Source organism: Ceratotherium simum, chromosome 24 (genome assembly GCF_057802395.1).
Source record: "Ceratotherium simum simum isolate JZ-2026a chromosome 24, ASM5780239v1, whole genome shotgun sequence".
In the NCBI taxonomy this organism is placed as follows: Eukaryota; Metazoa; Chordata; class Mammalia; order Perissodactyla; family Rhinocerotidae; genus Ceratotherium; species Ceratotherium simum.
In genome coordinates, this window is record NC_141923.1 from 11,607,495 (window position 1) to 11,625,177 (window position 17,683).

A 17,683-nucleotide genomic window follows, 5' to 3' on the forward strand; every position below is an offset into this window, starting at 1 on the left:
TACAAGTATTATTTAGTATCTGTTACAAATGAAGGGGAAAAGGAGAATTCTGGAAATTGACATAAAGGGTAGGCTGCAAGGTATTTGCTAGGGAAAACCACCTCTCCCACATCTTTGCCTCTTCTCCATCCTCATCCCAGCAAGATCCACCCCTTTCGATTTTCCCTTCACACCTCCTTAGTGGAGCAGAGATCAGAAAGCCTGAATTTCAGCTTTGAGGTGACCCACGACTCTTTTTGCTTTGAACTCGAAGGCAATATGGGAAAAAAGAGAGCAAGAAGTGGGAAGATTCACTCTACCAGATATTAGGACATATAACAAAGCCGTAGCAATTAAATCAGCTCAGCCCTGATTCAGAAACAGACAGGTCTAGATCAATAGAACAGCAATGAGAGCCCAGAAACAGAGACGTGTGTCTGTGCAGACTTGACATAGGATACAGACGCCATGACACATCGGTGGGGAAAAGATGGATTGTTTGGTGGGTACTGCTGAGAAAACTGGCTTACTACGTAGAGAAAATAGTATTGTATTCCTACATGCACTATACGCGAGGTGAACTCTGGATGAATTAAGACCTAACTGTGATAGGTAAAAGTATGAAGCTAAATAGGGGAAAACAATAGGAGAATATTTTGTGATCATGGGAAGGAAAAGATCCTTCAACGAGACCCAAAAAGCACACTCCACAAGGGTAAAATTTGATGCATTTGGCTAAATCAAAATTAAGGATTTCCCCTACACTGTAGCATAGTGAAGACCAAGCTAACAGGATGCATGAAAGATTGGGAGATATTTGCAATGTCCAAGACTGACAAGAGACTAATATTTAGAATATATATGAACCCCTTCAATTCATTCAGAAAAATAACAGGAAATCTAGGAGAAAAATAGGCAAAGGATGTAAATAGATAATTCTTGGAAGGAAAAAATCTCCATGGTTAAGTATAGGGAAAAATGGTTAACATCACTAAACATTGAAGAAATACAAATGAAAATTACAGCATGATACTACTTTATCGATATCAGGTTGATAAAAATTAGGACATCAGATAATACCAAATGTTAGCCTATAGAGTGGGGAAACAGGAATCTTTGTATCTTCATGTGCCATTGGTGGGAGTGCAAATTGGCAAAGCCATTCTGGAGGGCCACATGGCAGAGTGAAACCAGGCACTGTGGACTTCGTGACCCAGCAATTCCGTTTCTTTCTTATGGTCCATAAGAGACACGTCTAATACTCATTCCAGCATTGTCTGTGGCAACGAGGAACTGCTGGCAACCTAACTGTCCATTATTTAAGGAATTGATAAGTCAAATGTGTTAGATGCACAAATCGAATACTATCAGTGGTCAGCATTAATGAACTCCTAGTATATACAGTCTCATGGGTAGATTTCTAAGGCATTATGTTGAGCGAAAAACAGGAAACAGAGTGAGTTCCTATCACAATAGCATTCATGTATATTAAAAATAGACAAACTAAAAACAGTATCTTTCCAGGATATATACACGTACTGGGACATATCTTAAACACAATGAGAGAGGGTGCAAATGGAGGGTAAAGAAATGGGAGTGTGGAGAGAGAATGAGTGGAAAATAAAAAAAAAAAAAAAAAGAGAGAGGACTTGCTGAATCTTACGAGCTCAAGAGTATATCAACATAACTCTTGTCCCTGAGCTCCAAAAACTCGCCCAAATCCCCTTCCACCGCTTCCTCTTCTTAACAGAATCAAAAGCAAAGAACCCAACGTGGCTGCCCAGAACAGAGCCTTTCTCCATAAGGGCCCCGCCTCTTTCCCACCCACCTCGCCAAGCACTCGCTTCCAGCACTCCGAGCTCTACTCTTACCGCACGTCTCACAATCAGAACACGCCCAGGCTTCAATCCAAAATGACCTTACTCTTATTATCTCTCTCGGAAAAGTCTTACTGATCACTTAAGATTCAGTTTAAGTATTTCCCCTCCAGGAGTCCTTTTCTGACCCCTGCCCTGCCCCAAATGCGAGCCCCTCCAGGACTGGATTCCCACACCCTCCATCCTCCATCCTCCGCCCCGCCCCCGGCACACACCAGGTTGTAACTGTTTATTTTGGGTATACACCCCTCCCCCAGGGCTGGAGCTGAGCTAGGCTGGTCTCTGCGACAGCAGCTGTCGGGCTGGGGTGGGCAGTCCCACGAATAACTGGAAAGTTATTGTACCGGGTTAAACAAGACCACAGCCCACTCCGTCTCCTTTGCTTTCTCTCTCATTGGCTCAGTCTCTCCGCCCCCGACCCCCGCCCCCAGCCCGCCTCCACCGGCTGCGGGAGGTAGAAGGCTCTGCGCAGGCGCCGCAGGGTGGGGCGCACTCTGCCGGGGGCGGGGCGAGTGGGACTTGAGGGCGGAGAGGGGCGGGGACAGAGGGGCGATGGGGGCCGCCGCGACGTTGCGCGGCAGTTGCGTCCGGCCCGCGTGCGCGCGGCGCCCGGGAGGGGGCGGGGCTGAGGTGGGCACTGTGCCACCTCCCCCGCCCTGGCCCCGCCCCCGCAGCCCGCCCGCGCGCCTCGCCCCGCCCCCTCGCCTGCCCCGCCCCGCCCCCTCGGCGGCCGCGCTCCTTCTCCCGCCGCCCGCTCGCCTCCCGCCCGGCTCCCGCGGCCGAGAGCGGGAGAAAGTCCTGCTCGTGGGCGGCCGCGGGGCTGCACGCGTCCGGCATCCCGGGGCCGCTCCGGCCCGGGCGGCGAGGGGGCCCGGCGGTCCATGCATCCGCCGCCGCTCGCCGCCGCGATGGATTTCAGTCAGAACAGCCTGTTCGGCTACATGGAGGACCTGCAGGAGCTCACCATCATCGAGAGGCCGGTCCGCCGGAGCCTCAAGGTGCGCCCCGGGGAGGAGGAGCTGCCCGCAGGCGCCCGGCGGCCTGCCCGGGCCCCTACCCCCTCCCATGCCCTCCCCGAGGCGGCCCGGACCCCCTCAGAGTCGGGCTGGCCCCTCAGTCCTCCTCCAGTGCCCGGTCGGCGTGTCACCCTAAACCGGCTCCTCTCGGGGCCCCGTCTTCGACGCGGCGCCGGTTCTCCCGGGCTGGACCCTCTCCCCTGACCCGGGGCCAGCCCCGCAGCCCCTCGGACGCCCTCGGCTCCCTAGTCGCCGGGCGCCTTCCCCAGCCCGCCCCCAGGAACGGCCGGCCCAGTGCCCCCCCGCGCCGCCCCGCCGGACGGCCGTGGCCCGTCTTTCTCCCGCCCCTGCAGGAGCTGCCCCGCAGCCGCAGCCCCGTATCCCGGGTCTTCGCCTCCCCCCATCCCCTTGGCCCCCTGGTGCTGCCCGGGTTCTGGCCCCCGTCCCACTCCTCGGTCAGCAGGGCGCCGACTCCTCCCCGCTCTCCCCGAGACACCCCAGATCCCCTCCCCCCATGAGAGCAAGCCCGGGTGCCCCTGCCCTCAAGTCAGCCCCGGCCTCCCTTCCCCTCCCAACCAGCACCCGTGCTAGAGTCGTCCTGCTGCCGATCTTCAAAGCCCGCTCGACCCTTTCCCCCATCCTGAGTCACCGCACGTCCTCTCCTCCCTGCCCCTCCGGGACTCTGGCTGGGACCCTGCTCCCCACCCCCCTGGAGCGAGTCAGCCTTCACCAGCTCCCCCATCCCGCAGAGTCATCTTCCTCCCAGCCTCCCAGAGGCTCCAGCCCTCAGCGCTGGCAAACCTAGTTTGCGGACCCCCCAGCCATCCTCTTAGTAGCTCCTTGAGCTCTTCTCGCTCCCACCTGCCGCAATATCTCGAATCTTTGATTTCCTTCCAGCCCCAGAGTTTATTCCCTTCCCTCTCCCTACTCCAGATTTCGCCTTTTTCGTTCCCACTGGGCTGCATCTTCATCCATCCCCCCTTTTAGCATGTCCTGGAGTGGAAAATGCTGGAGCCTTGGGGTATAAGAGATAAAAAGCATGTATATATTTTATATATGCATATAAAATTGATTTCGGCAATATTCTGAAGCCACAATTGTGATTCTCAAGCTTCACTCTAGAAGCTAGAAGAGTAAAAAAAGAAAAAAAAAAATCCAGACCCCCAAAACTCTACCACCCAAACCCGACGATTAGAGACCTCTGTGGTTGAAGTCGCCTAGAGTCCTCAGACCCGTGGTTACTTTTCAATGATAATGCTTAATTGTGAAACTTCATTAGTCTAGACTCATACAGGGTCCCTGATGGATATTTATGTGCATGATTTGTGTTTTACACTTGACAGACACCAGAAGAAATAGAAAGACTGACAGTTGATGAAGACCTCAGTGATATTGAAAGGGCTGTGTATCTGCTCAGGTATTTCCTGAAGTCTTTCTGTGAAATTGCTGCTCTTTCTCTGTGGCAGCATCCATGAATGCTTTCTGAAATGTCATGTTATGGTTATGTTCAAATTTCCTTAACCACTTGAACAGAGTACTTTTGTCTGTGTAGCACTTAATTATGTTATAAATTAAGAATTAGACATAGACTTATAAATTTGAGAACCGAAATCAAATAACATACCTAACTTATAGAAGATTGCTTGGAGGAGGAGGAACAACAATTAATGTTTTGAGTTGAATCTCATTCTTTTTTTAAATTTTCCAGCTTTGGTTGTTCTCCTATAATATCCAATAAGTTTAGATGAGACTTAAGAATATACAGTGATTAATTGTAAGTTAATTGTAGTGTATGAACCTTACATGCTATTTACTATATAGAAAAAGAAATCCACAAAGATGGTAGTTCAATTTGTTGTTCAGGATGTCCTGTTTATATTACTTTTGCAATGTGAGCTTTATAATTTTGCCTGAGCGATTTTAAAATTTCGTTGAGCCTACTCTGATTTATCGTATCACAAGCTCTATAGAATTGCTTAAGGCAAATGGTTATTGCAAATATTTACAAGATTTCTCTCAACTATTTGAAAAATTGTGTTGTGGATTTATCTTCTTAAAAGCTAATGTGGTGAACATTAAGGAACATATCTATGAAAATACTTAAGAAACAGAAATTCTCCTAAGGCATTTCGTGTACATTGGTTTTACAATTTTTCTTTAACTTGCATGTTTTTTCCCCTTTAGCAAGTTAGTTTTTACTTTGGTTCTCAGAATCAGATTTTGAAAACTGGTGTTATTTCCCTCCTGGGATGTTTGTCATCTCTCTATTTCCTTAGCTCAAGTCTGCTTTGCCAGTTTCAGTTGCTGGCAAGTTTCTTGTTCTCCTTTCTTGTTTTATAGATCATGTTTCCAGTCCCCTGTTATTCATTGAATGATCCTGCGGAAAAAAAAATCTCCTCTCCGTGACTTCCATTTTCTTAATTATTCTGTAGCCTCTTAGTGGCATCTTCGGTTCTGTTATTATTTGAGTCAGAATTTTAGCATTCTTGCAATTTGGACCATTCTCTCCAGTAATTCTACCACTTGAAAATGTTTCTGGATCTTAGACTTTATGTTGATGTCATTTCCCCTCCTCTTTTGGTAATCTATGGTAGCATGCTCTCATCATTTCTACCTATTTATTTAAAAGAAAAACTATCTTATTTATGTGTAAATTAACAGTATGTTAATTTTGGTGTTTGCATAGAGAATAATCTAAGGTTTAACCTATTTTGACATTTTATTGTGTTATGTTTGAAGTACTTATTTCTCAATAATTAACATGTCCAGCATGGTGAACAATAATTGTAAACATCTGCCTTTTCCCATAGTTCTTTTGTTTGGAGTAGGTAGACAATTGATGCAAGTTTGGATAAGTTTCTTGTAACATACAGTAGTTAATGATTTGAAATAAGTTCCTGCTTTACTCCTGCTGCATTCTCTTGGGTATAAACGCTGGCTCCCAGTTAGGAAATGGAGAGTCTTGCTCTACTTACTTGTGACAGTAGATACTTTATTCTAGATATCGTGACAAGGCTTCTCTTTTAGGATAGCTTATTTGTTTTCTATTTTGCTTTTATCGTTCGTTAGCAAACCAGGTCATCTAAGTTGTCTGTTTTTCTCAGACACAGAACATAAGTTTCATCTAGTTCTGGAACTTACAAAGCCCTAATAGAGACAGATGGGTCCTCTCATTCTTAGACAAGAGAGTTTTAAAAGAGATCTGCTATCTCCTTTAGTTTCTTGTGGCTCATCTACCTTGAAGGAGGTTTGCAAGGTGCCTCAGGAGACTGAACACTAGTTTGGTTATGTATGGGTTCTCTAGCTGAGTTCTTCTTTTGTTTTCCTAGCGTCTCACCACCTCCTGGGGGAAAGTGGTATTTCCCCTTTAGGCCAGCCTTGGAAGGGATAAGACCAAGACTGCCTGAAAGGCTCTTTCTTCCCTGGGATTTAGGGGAGGGTGTAGGATTGTCTTATAGAGGTGTTCCAAACTTTGCCTCTGTTAAAGCCTCATCTATTCTCATGTATTGAACCTGCTATTTTAAGTGTAATTTGTTCCTTTTTTTCCCATATGTACTTCCCAGTGGTATAGAACCTAATACTGAGCCCTGTTTATTTTTTCCTCTGATTTTCAGGTTTATTTTTGAGTGCTTTACTTTTTCCTCTGTATTAGGTATTTGATATCCAGATTTTTTTTCCTCTATGCTTTTGAATGTCAGATTTGTTTCTTTAGCTCTCTAATTTTTATACTAAAACTGTTTTGGAATATTATGTTAAATAAGAATTCAGAGTCAAATGTCTAAGCAGTGGTAGGAAATGCTCTATATTAGTGGTGGTTCCGATGGCATTTAAATAAATCTAATATCTAAAAAAACAGCATGTACAGAGTACTGTCATCTAATGAAAAACAAATTACACTCTTCATTATCTTATCCTAGAATATGGCAGATCAATTATTAATGCTATTTTCATAATTAAGTTGAGAACATTATGGTATTTGAAGATTTGACGCAGATGAATTTGTGGTTTTGCATAAATATAATGCTGACATACCCATCTGTGGCAATTAGCACTGAAGCAAAACAACTTTCCTAATAGTCACGGCTTGTGGTTTAGTCAAAACCGTATCACAACATCTTTTTTCTGTTCTCTCTCTTCTTTGTGATTTTGGCGTATATTTTAGGAATGTACTTAAAACGTGAATAATTTTATTAGAGAAGAGTCCTATGTATGTATACTGTGTTTTCATTAGGTAAGTCTTTACTCATGTATCTCTAATTGCCCACCAGATAAATTCCAGACCCTTAAGCTTGGCATAAGTGACTCCATCTTAGCTGTGCAGTGATGTCTCAGCAGGCCTTCACTTTTAAATGGCTTGGTTGAGACATAGTTCATATGCCATACAGTTCACCCATTTAAAGTGTACAGTGGTTTTGAGTGTTTTCACAGACCTGTGCAACCATCACCACAATCAATTTTAGAACATTATCATCACCCCAAGAAGAAACCCTGTACCTGCTAGCAGTCACTCCCCACTTTTCCCAACCTTTCCAGCCTTTGGGAACTACTAGTCTATTTTCTATCTCTATGGATTTGCTTATTCTGGACATTTCATGTAAATGAAATTATATACTGTGTAGCCTTTTGTGACTGACTTCTTTCACATAGTATAATGTTTTCAAGGTTCATCCATATTGTAGCATGTATCAGTACTTTATTCCTTTTTATTGCTGAGTAGTATTCCATTGTGTGGGTATATATCACATTTTGTTTATTCATTCATCAGTTGATGGACATTTGGGTTATTTCCACTCAGTCCTTCACTTTTTGAAGCAGTTGTGCTGGCCTTTTCACTGTTACTCAGATACATCGTGCTCATCCTTAACTGTTGACTTTTCCCCATCCTGGCATATCTTTCATTATACCTATCCAGCATTTTCCATCCCCAGCATCCAGCTGTAATCTTGCATCTTTCATAAGGCTTTTTCTGATTGCTGAAACCACATGGATCCCAGGCTTCTCTAGGCTCTCATATCACTTAGTGGCTGTATCCCTCAAGTAGTAAATAATCACTACCTTGTGTTCCTTAACTTGTGTGTGTGTACATTTTCTTTAATAGATTGTTAGCTCTTGGAGGGCAAGCCATATATTGTGTTGTTGCTGTTTTGGTTCTTTCTTGTCTTGTGCTGTGATATATATACCTCTTAATGGAATAAAGTATATTTGTTTATTTTAAGATGACCAAAATGCCAGATGAATTAAGCAACTTCTGATTTTTTTTGTATCATAGGTAGTAGAATCAGACAGATTTAGGTTATATGCTACTCTACCATTTATTATCTGTGGGACCATGGGCAAGTTACTTGTGCCCTGGTTTTCTCACCTGTGAAATGGAAATAATTCCTGTTTGCCAAGGTTGTTATATTATGTGTAGAGCCCCTGACACAGAATAGGTACCTAGTAAATATTAATTCCCTTCTGTCTCCTTTCTCTGGTCCCTACTTCCTTGCTATTTAGGTGCTCAAGGTACATTTCAAACTTTAAAGATGATAGCAGTATTAATTTTGCCTTCCAATAATTTAATAAAGCAGCAGGCAAGTAATATATATCAACTGAAGTTTGTGGTAGATATCTATTAACTTCCTTTGCTAATAGTATTTATTAGAAACCAGATCTTCACAAATTACAGTTTTTAAACTGAATGGTAATAAAGTCAGCCTGTTTTACAGATTTATATTTTCTTACCAAATTACTTATATTAAGCAATATTTGCTATTTATGTTATTCATTAAATGTGTTGATTGGTTAAGGCACCTAACCTAACTTTTTTTTTTTTTTTTTTGGTCAAGAGGGTTAGCCCTGAGCTACCATCTGTTGCCAGTCCTCCTCTTTTTTTTTTTGGCTGAGGAAGATTGGCCCTGAGCTAATAACTGTGCCCATCTTCCTCTACTTTATATGTGGGATGCCTGCCAGAGCATGGCTTGATAAGCGATGTGTATGTCCACGCCTGGGATCTGAACCTGCGAATCCCGGGCCGCCAAAGTGGAGTGCGCAAACTTAACCACTACACCACCGGGCTGGCCCCTCCTAACCTAACTTTTATGTTGCGTACTTTTACAGTCACTTTTAAACTCTTTGTCACTTTGCGCTGTGAGTTTTAAAACATTTTGCACTTTGCCTTCCAAGGACACTTGAATAAAGTACATCTTTGATTAGGAACTTTTCCCTTTTCTTTCTTTTTTTTTTTTTTAGGAGTAAGTGCTCCCCCTAGTGATATCACAGAGTGAGATTTCTGCAGCCAAATCTGGAAATCAACAAAAGTGCTGTAAACTGTGGCTATTGCTCAGTTTCATTCTTGCATTGAAGATGAGAGCAGGGTAGCAGTGAGGTAGTGAGGAAGAGCTCCAATGGCTAGCTTTGCTAGCTGGCTTTTGATTGTTTTATCTTTAAAAATACCTATCCTATTTGCTATGCAAATGTAAAAAGCTATGTGAAAAACTCCTTTTTATGCCCTTATTTCTAAGATCTTCTATATCCCCCCACTTTTTTACTTTCACTGTTGTCTTCTTTTCTTTTTTTGATGCCTTCTGTCATCTAGTTCTGTTTCAGTGAGGCGGATGTATAAGGGGTTGTGTGTGTGTGTGTGTGTGTGTGTGTGTGTGAGGGAGGGGGGGAGTGTGTGTGTGTGAGGGAGAGGGGGAGTATGTGTGTGTGTGTGTGTATATGTGTGTTTTGAGTGGCCAATATTGCTTGCCCAGTTTTCTTGGGTGATGTACAGGAGAGGCCTTTTTAATCCCTCACAATTGGGATGGATAGTTGGTTAGTTAATCCAAAAATATTAGTTAACATGGGGAATCATAAAAATGATACACACCTTCAACATTTCATTTTAGTGGAAAAAAGTATATATTTGTTTGCCCATCTTTTGTTGTAGGTCCACTACCTTTTCTTTGAGTATAGGTCTGCTGATTACAGTTCAGAATCCTCTTTCTTGCATAAATCACCCCCATAATGTACTTACAGTGTCAAGTTCAGGTTTCTTTAAAGTTGAATGAGAATTTAAAGATGCTTATGAAGCAGTCTGAAAGCAGGGTTCCAGATTTTTATGATTTTCCACTCATCTTTTGCAAGTTGTCTTGTTCTTCCTACTTCAATAGCAATTTTCTTTGGCAATTTACTGAGGTTTTCTAAAACTTTCAATTTAGTTTTCGTGGAAACGACTCTCTTTTTGCATTCATATGTTTATGTAATATGTAATTAAATTATGTAATTGCACTATCAAGTGAAATTGGGATAAAATGGTCTGAGAACAAACACATCTGGCTCTTGGTTGCAGCTCAGTTATTGAGAACAGAAGCCTGCGGGCATTCTGAAGAGGAACCTATTAGCTATGAGCTTTTACCTCGCCTTTGACAGGGAGGAGGAGAGTCTTGCTTAACTGGGAGAGTCTTTTAACACTTTGTTGAGAGAGATACTGTCCCGTTTCAAAGCGTGCGTTGTGATGATCTGGCTTCGTCCTTGGATACCCATGATACTCCTCTCATCTCTGCATTGAGTCATGGTCTGGTCTTTTCTTCCTTCACCTTTATATACAAAAAAAAGAAATTAATGTATTAGGAATCTCGGTTAAAGAGGTACTCTCATAAGCATATATTTTCTTTGTTTTTTAAAACAAACTTTTTGAATATATGCAGAAATGTGCACAAATCATAAGTATACAGCTTGTTGTATTTTCACAAGTGAACATACCCATGTAACCAGCACCCAGATTAAGAAATAGAACATAGTCTATTGTATAGCTTACTAGCCTCCCTTGTACCCCAGTCCAGTTCCTCCCACTCCTTGCAAAGAATACCTACTATCCTGACTTCTAACACCATAGGTTAGTTTGCCTGATTTTGAACTTTATGTAGTAGGAACAATGGAAGGTACTGTTTTGTTATTTAGCTTCTTTTGCTCAGCCTTTTTAAAAAGAGATTTGTCCATATTGTTGCATGGAGAAATGGATTGTTCTTTCTCATTGCTGTGTAGTATTCCATTATATGAATATATCACAATTCATTCTACTGTTGATGGACATTTGGCTTGTTTCCAGTTTTGGGCTATTATGGATAGTGCTGCTATGAGCTTTCATGTATTAAGTCTTTTGGTGAATATATGTGTGCATTTCTTTTATGTATCCTCACAGAAGTAGAGTAATAGTATATGCATATGCATAGGTTATAGCATATGCATATGTCCAGCTTAAAAGATACTGCTAAATAATTGTCCAAAGTGCTTGTACCAATTTATACTTCTACTAGCAGTGCATAAGTTGTCCTAGCCTATATTTTTTAGGAAACAAAGTGACAAACTTTCTAGTACATGAGTTTCTAGCATGTCGATAATGAACTGTCTACTTAAGACCCCATAGAAGTTTCTGTTTTTCTGTGCATGATTTAACTTTTTATTTCTCTACAAGAAAGAGAGTTTCTATTAGTTTTTACACTGTTGGACTGATTAGATGACTCCTGGTTAGAAGTGATTTTAGGAGTGTCACCTCCAGTTGCTGCACTTTTAATGGTTCCAAGAGGTCCCATTTTTTAAAAAATTGCCCATTATCATCCTCTGTGAAGACGATGCACATAGACATTTCTGTGTACATAGAAATTGGAGGCATCTTCATTTTCATGTTTTAGGATAGAGGGATCACTCTTTTACATATTAAAAGGACATAATGGATTCTAGCTGGGTATCTTCTATTATCACTGAGGCGAAACTACTTAAGTCCTTGGCAAACCATGAATTCCCTGTTTTGGAAAAGTACTAGGTCTCTGAATATAAGGGGTTTGGAGATTATTTCACATCTCCTTTTTCTTGTCTTTTGTTTTGAGACAGCGATGGGAGGCATCTGTTTCTTTTTTCCTATTTACTGAAAGTTCACAAGGCTCTCTCTGTGACATCAGTAGAAAGCAGAATGCTCTCATGGGATCTGTAGGAAAAGCTTAAAAATAAAAAGTAAACTATTTTCATCCATGTAAAGGTGACCCATATAATGTCATTGGAAAGACCTAGAACTTTATAACATGAGGCAATTATGAGAGATTTGAGCAGTTGTCATCTTGTTATCTATAGCTGTTTGATTACCTATTTAAAATACGTACAAATTTCTATGATAAAACACTATAAAGTAATATTATAATGAATTATTGTACAGATTTGAATAAAATATGGGTTAAGTTATGTAACTACAATGTAACCATGTTAGAACATATATATGTATGTGTATATTATAAATGTATGTATATATATTTGTGTGTGTGTGTATATTTATTTTCATAAACAATTAGTTCATACTGACACTTGGGAAGTAGCTAAGTGAGACACAGGACGATTGAATTTTGGCTCAAATCGTAGCTAATTAGTTCCCAGTAAAAATTTGGACTTGTATTGCTTGGTTCTCAATCTTGTTGAGTTGTGTAGTGGTTTTTTGGTAGTCACATTACAAATTAAAGTATTGACTGTACCAAGTGGTAAAAATTATAACTCTCTTAGAATTAGGATCACATGAAGAGAATTAAACCATTGAATAAAGTCCAATGATCTTTAAATCTGTACCTCTTTCAACTCAGATATTTTGGTTTTTACAGTAACTTGATGGCCATGTTGGTCACCAGATGTGGGAGGCATGGAGGAAGTGTTCAGGTTTAGTTCCTCACAGTCACTGCTTTTGGCTTTATCTTTGTGTGATACTAGTGTGTGGTACTCATGTCAGAAATAACTGCAAAATCTGTTATATCCTTGTGTATGGATGTGCCTTACAGTGTAATGTTTTTCTCCAAATCAGAGATGTTCATAATGGAAAAGATTTGTAATGCAACTCTAATAGTTACTTCAGAATAAATCTTATGAATTTAGGCTATAACATACAAAATATTTATTGAGTACTTATTATGTGTAAGGCAATTCCCAGGCAATGATTGACATCGTACAGCAGATACTGGTGTTCAAGGAAGTACTTTTTTAAGAAAGCAAATGCGTTTTTCTTAAATTTCAATAGAATAGAAGTCACCCCCAATTAATAAGTATTTTGGGCATTGAGAAGGTAGTATGTTGTCTTGGAAATACTTTATTTTAAGACAGACCCAGATTTATTCTTGGAGGCCGAGGCTTGCTCATTTACTTACTGAGAGACCGTGGGTAAGTTACTTCTCTGAGCCCAAGCCTCCTAATCTAAACTGGGGTAGTAATACCTGCATTGTAGGGTTGTTAAGAAGATTAAAGGAAAAGTATGTAGAGGGCACAATGCTTGGTGCAGAGTTGTGTTCAGGAAAGGATACCTGTTATTGGTTATTTAAATCATCTGTTCGTAATTCAGAACATATTTTACTTTGGATGTATAGGAAAATTCCCATCCAGAAACTTCATGTAGTTATACAAGTTTTCTCTCCACGTGGTGCCCCTTTGCAGTTAATCCTCCACCCTGACCCTAGGCAACCAGTGATCTGCTTTTTGTCACTATAGTTTTTCCTGTTCTAGAATGTAGACATATGTTTTCATAACTCTTGGATAAATGCCTAAGAATGGAATGCTGGGTCATATGGTGAATATATATATATATTTTTTTTTTCACTTATTCCAGTTTTATTGAGGTATAATTGACATCCAATAACCTGTACATATTTAAACTGTACAATTTGATGAATTTTGATATATATATATACAGGTATATACCTGTATATATATATATACAGGTATATATACCTGTAATCTGTCATCAAAATTAAGATAATGAACATATCCATCACCCCCAAAAGTAACTTTGTGCTCCTTTGTAATATCCTCTCTCATTCCTCTGATCCCCTCCCCGACTCCGGGCAACCAGTTATCTGCTTTCTGTTACTATGAGTTAGTTTGCAATTTCTAGAATTTTATAGAAATGAATCATACTGTAGCTACTCTTTTTGTCTGGCTTTTTTTACTCAATTATTTTGAAGTTCATTCATGATGTTGCATATATCAATAGTTTATTCCTTTTTATTATTGATAATTATTCCATTTTAAGGATATAACACATTTTGTTTATCCATTCATCAGTTGACGGACGTTTGGGTAATTTCCAGTTTTTGGCTATTACAAACTAAGTGGCTGTAAACAGTTACGTACAAATGTTTGTGTGGACATGTGCTTTCCTTCCTCTCTGGTCAGCAGCTAGGAGTGGAATGGCTGGGTCATATAGTAGGTGTATGTTTACATTTTTAAGAAACTGCTAAACTGTTTCCAAATTGATTATACAATTGTACATTTTTACCAGCAGTGTATGAGAGTTGGAATTGCTCCATACACTCGCTGATACTTGTATGATAGTTTTTAAGCCATTCTAGTGGTATTTCCAGTGGTCTAGTGTAGTGGTATTTCATTGTATTTATAATTTGGATTTCCCAAATGACCAGTGGACGTTGAGCATCTTTACTTGTGTTTATGAGGCAGTTGTACATCTTGTTTGGTGAAGTATCTGTTCAAATCCTTTGCCGATTTGTTGGATGTACATTTTGCAAATGTTTTCTCCCAGTCTGTGGCTTGCCTTTTAATTTTTGTAAGAGTATCTTTTAAAGAGCAAAGGTTTTTTGCTTTGCCATGGTCTAATTTTGATGAGGTCTAATTCATTTCTTTATAGTTAGTACTTTTTATATTATATTTAAGAAATTTTGCCCAAATCCTAGGTCATTAAGATTTTTTTTCTTGTGTTTCCTTTTAGAAGTTTTAAGGTTTTAGTTCTTAATTTCAGGTCTATGATCCATTTCCAGTCAAATTTTGTATATGGTGTAAGGTAAAGGTTGGGGTTAATTTTTTTTTTTTTGCACATGGCTATGGTGTATAATAGAAAGGGCCAGTTTGCTACTGTAAAAATCTGGGGATTTTTTTGTGATCTATCTTTGTGATCACATTCAAATCACTTAAGTTCTTCAGGCACCATTTCCCCCTCTTCCCTGAATATGGTATGATGGGTTGGGCCTGATAGAAATTAAGGTTCCATCTTGCTTCAGCAGGCTATCCTCAATTCTTAGCAGAAAGATAAGGGAAGGATGTTGAACCCCAGTTTCTTGTTTCTTCCACTAGGTGGTGCTAATGGACATCCTTGTAGGGCAGAAACTCCTTGGATAGGTGAACAGTTTCAGAGGTTTTTTAAAAAGGTCATTTGTGAGGTAGATATTCATAATTCAGAAAATGCCTCTGTTTCATTAAAGATTGGATGCAATAATATTATCATCGAACCAAAATACTGTTCATTTTGCTGAACTAAAAAATATCAAAGTTGAACAATATTTTCTTTAAAGAGTTCTGCATGTTGTAGATTTGGTTTGGATATGTTTTGGGCAGAATGTGTACCTCACATAATTTTCCAATTTTGGGGAGGATTTTTCCAGATATCTTCTGTTATTAGTTGCTAGTTTTATTCTGTAATGATCACAGAACATACTTTGCTTGACTTCTGTTCTTTTAAATTTGCTGAGGTTTTTTTTGGCCAGAACACGTTGATCTTGGTGAATAGTCAGCATACACTTGAAGAGAATGTATATTCCGCTGTTGTTGGCTGTAATGTTCTATAAATGTCAATTAGGTCAAGTTGTTTGATGGTCTTTTTCAGGTCTTCTACGTCTCTAAGGATGTTTTCTGTCTACTTGTTCTATTGACTACAAAGAGCTGAGTGTTGAAGTCTCTAAACTGTAATGGTGAATTTATCTATTCCTTATTTCAAATCTGCCATTTTTACTCGTAGCTCATGTATTTTTATTTCTGTAGTTGGGTACATACACAGTTAGGACTGCTGTGTTTTCTTGATGAATTAACCTCTTTATAGTTATGTAATGTTTGTCTTTATCTCTCGAAATATTCTTTTTTTAATCTGATGTTAATATGCTCATTCCAGCTTTCTTTTGATTAGTGTTTACACAGTATATCTTTTTCTGCCCTTTTAATTTTTTAAAAAATAATTTTTATTTTGGAATTGTTTTAGATTTCCAGAAAAGTTGCGAAGATAGTATAGAGAGTCCCCGTATACCTTTCACCAGTTTCCCGCAAAGCTAACATCTTACATAACCATGGTACATTTGTCCAAATTAAGACATTAACATTGGTACATCACTATTAACTAAATTCCAGACTTTATTTGGATTTCACCAGCTTTTTCACTAATGATCCTTTTTTCTGTTTCAGGATCTAATCCAGGCCACCACATTGCATTTAGTTGTCATATCTCTTTAGTCTCCTCTTGTCTGTGACACTTTTTAGTTTTTTCTTGTTTTTCCTGATCTCGATAGTTTTGAAGAGTACTGGGCAGGTATTTTGTAGAATGTCCCTCAACTTGTATTTGTCTGATTTTTTTTTTTTCTTATAGATCGAGGTTATGGGCTTTTGGGAAGGATACCACAGAGGTGAAGTGCCTTTCTCATCCCTTCATTTCACAGGGTACATGCTGTCAACATGACTTATCACAGGTGATGTTAATCATTTTTTTGTGTGTGTGTGAGGAAGATCAGCCCTGAGCTAACATCCGTGCTAATCCTCCTCTTTTTGCTGAGGAAGACCGGCTCTGAGCTAACATCTATTGCCAATCCTCCTCCTTTTTTTCCCCCAAAGCCCCAGTAGATAGTTGTATGTCATAGTTGCACATCCTTCTGCTTGCTGTATGTGGGACGTGGCCTCAGCATGGCCGGAGAAGTGGTGCGTCGGTGTGCGCCCGGGATCTGAACCCTGGGCCGCTAGTAGCGGAGCACATGCACTTAACCACTAAGCCACGGGGCCGGCCCTGGTGATGTTAATCTTGATCAGCTGGTTAAAGCAGTATCTGCCAGGTTCCTCCACTGCAGGAGTGGTGAGACCACCTCCCAGCCTTTTCCTGATCTGAGGGGGAAAACATTCAGTCTCTCACCGTTAAGTATGATGTTGGCTGTAGGTTTTTTATAGGTAGCAATAAGTTAAGGAAGTTTCCTCTATACCAAATTTGCTGGCAGTTTTTATCATGAGTGGGTATTGAATCTTGTCAAATGTTTTTTTCTGAATCTATTGATGTATGATATTTGGCTTTTCTTATTTAGTTTTTAAATATGGTGAATTACACTGATCAGTTTTCAGATGATGAACCAGACTTGCATTCTTGGGATGAAATCTACTTGGTCATGATGTATGAGTCTTTTTATATGTTTCTGGACTCTACTTGCCTCAATATTTTTGAGGATTTTGCGTCTATTTTAGTGAAAGATATTGGTCTGCAGTTTTCTTTTCTTGTAATATCTTTGCCTAGTTTTGGTTTTAGGGGAATGCTCATGAAATGCCTTGGGAACTGGTTTCCTATTTTCCAGAAGAGGTTGTGTAGAATTGGTATTACTTCTTCCTTAAATGTTAAGTAGAATTCACCATTTAAACCATCTGGGCCTAGAATTTTCTTTTTTGAAAGGTTTTTAATTAAAAATTCAATTTATTTAATAGATGTAGGGCTAGTTGATGTCTCTTTCTTTTTGAGTGAATTTTGGTAGTTTTTGTCTTTCAAGAACTTAACTGTGTTTCATCTAAGTTATTGAATTTATAGGCATCGAATTATGCTATGCCACTCTTCCCTTTTAATGTTTGTGGGAATAGTAGTGATGTCCCTTCTTTGATTCCTGATATTGGTAATTTGTGTCTTTTCGCTTTTTTTCTTGTTTAACATGGCTAGAGGTTTGCCAGTTTTATTGTACTTTTCAGAGAACTAGGTTTTGGTTTCATTGTTTTTCTCTTTTCAATTTCATTGGTTTTTGTTCTAATATGTATTATTTCCTTCTTTCTACTTGCTTTGGATTTAGTTTTCTCTTC

The 17,683-nt window shown here is 40.0% G+C and overlaps 1 protein-coding gene across 4 annotated transcripts in view; it reads left to right on the forward strand.

Moving 5' to 3' along the window:
- The first annotated feature begins 2,615 nt into the window (after window positions 1–2,615).
- PPP4R4 (protein phosphatase 4 regulatory subunit 4) overlaps window positions 2,616–17,683 on the forward strand; it is a 221,834-nt gene continuing 206,766 nt past the window's right edge. For 3 of the 4 annotated variants that reach the window (XM_087448007.1, XM_087448005.1, XM_087448006.1), the window contains exons 1-2: window positions 2,616–2,854; window positions 4,216–4,289. In XM_087448007.1, coding sequence (XP_087304133.1) covers window positions 2,738–2,854; window positions 4,216–4,289 — 191 coding nt within the window. In that variant the 5' untranslated portion in view covers window positions 2,616–2,737. Of the gene's footprint in view, window positions 2,855–4,215; window positions 4,290–16,229; window positions 16,330–17,683 lie in introns of those variants that run through there. The other variant, XM_087448008.1, reaches the window with a different exon arrangement.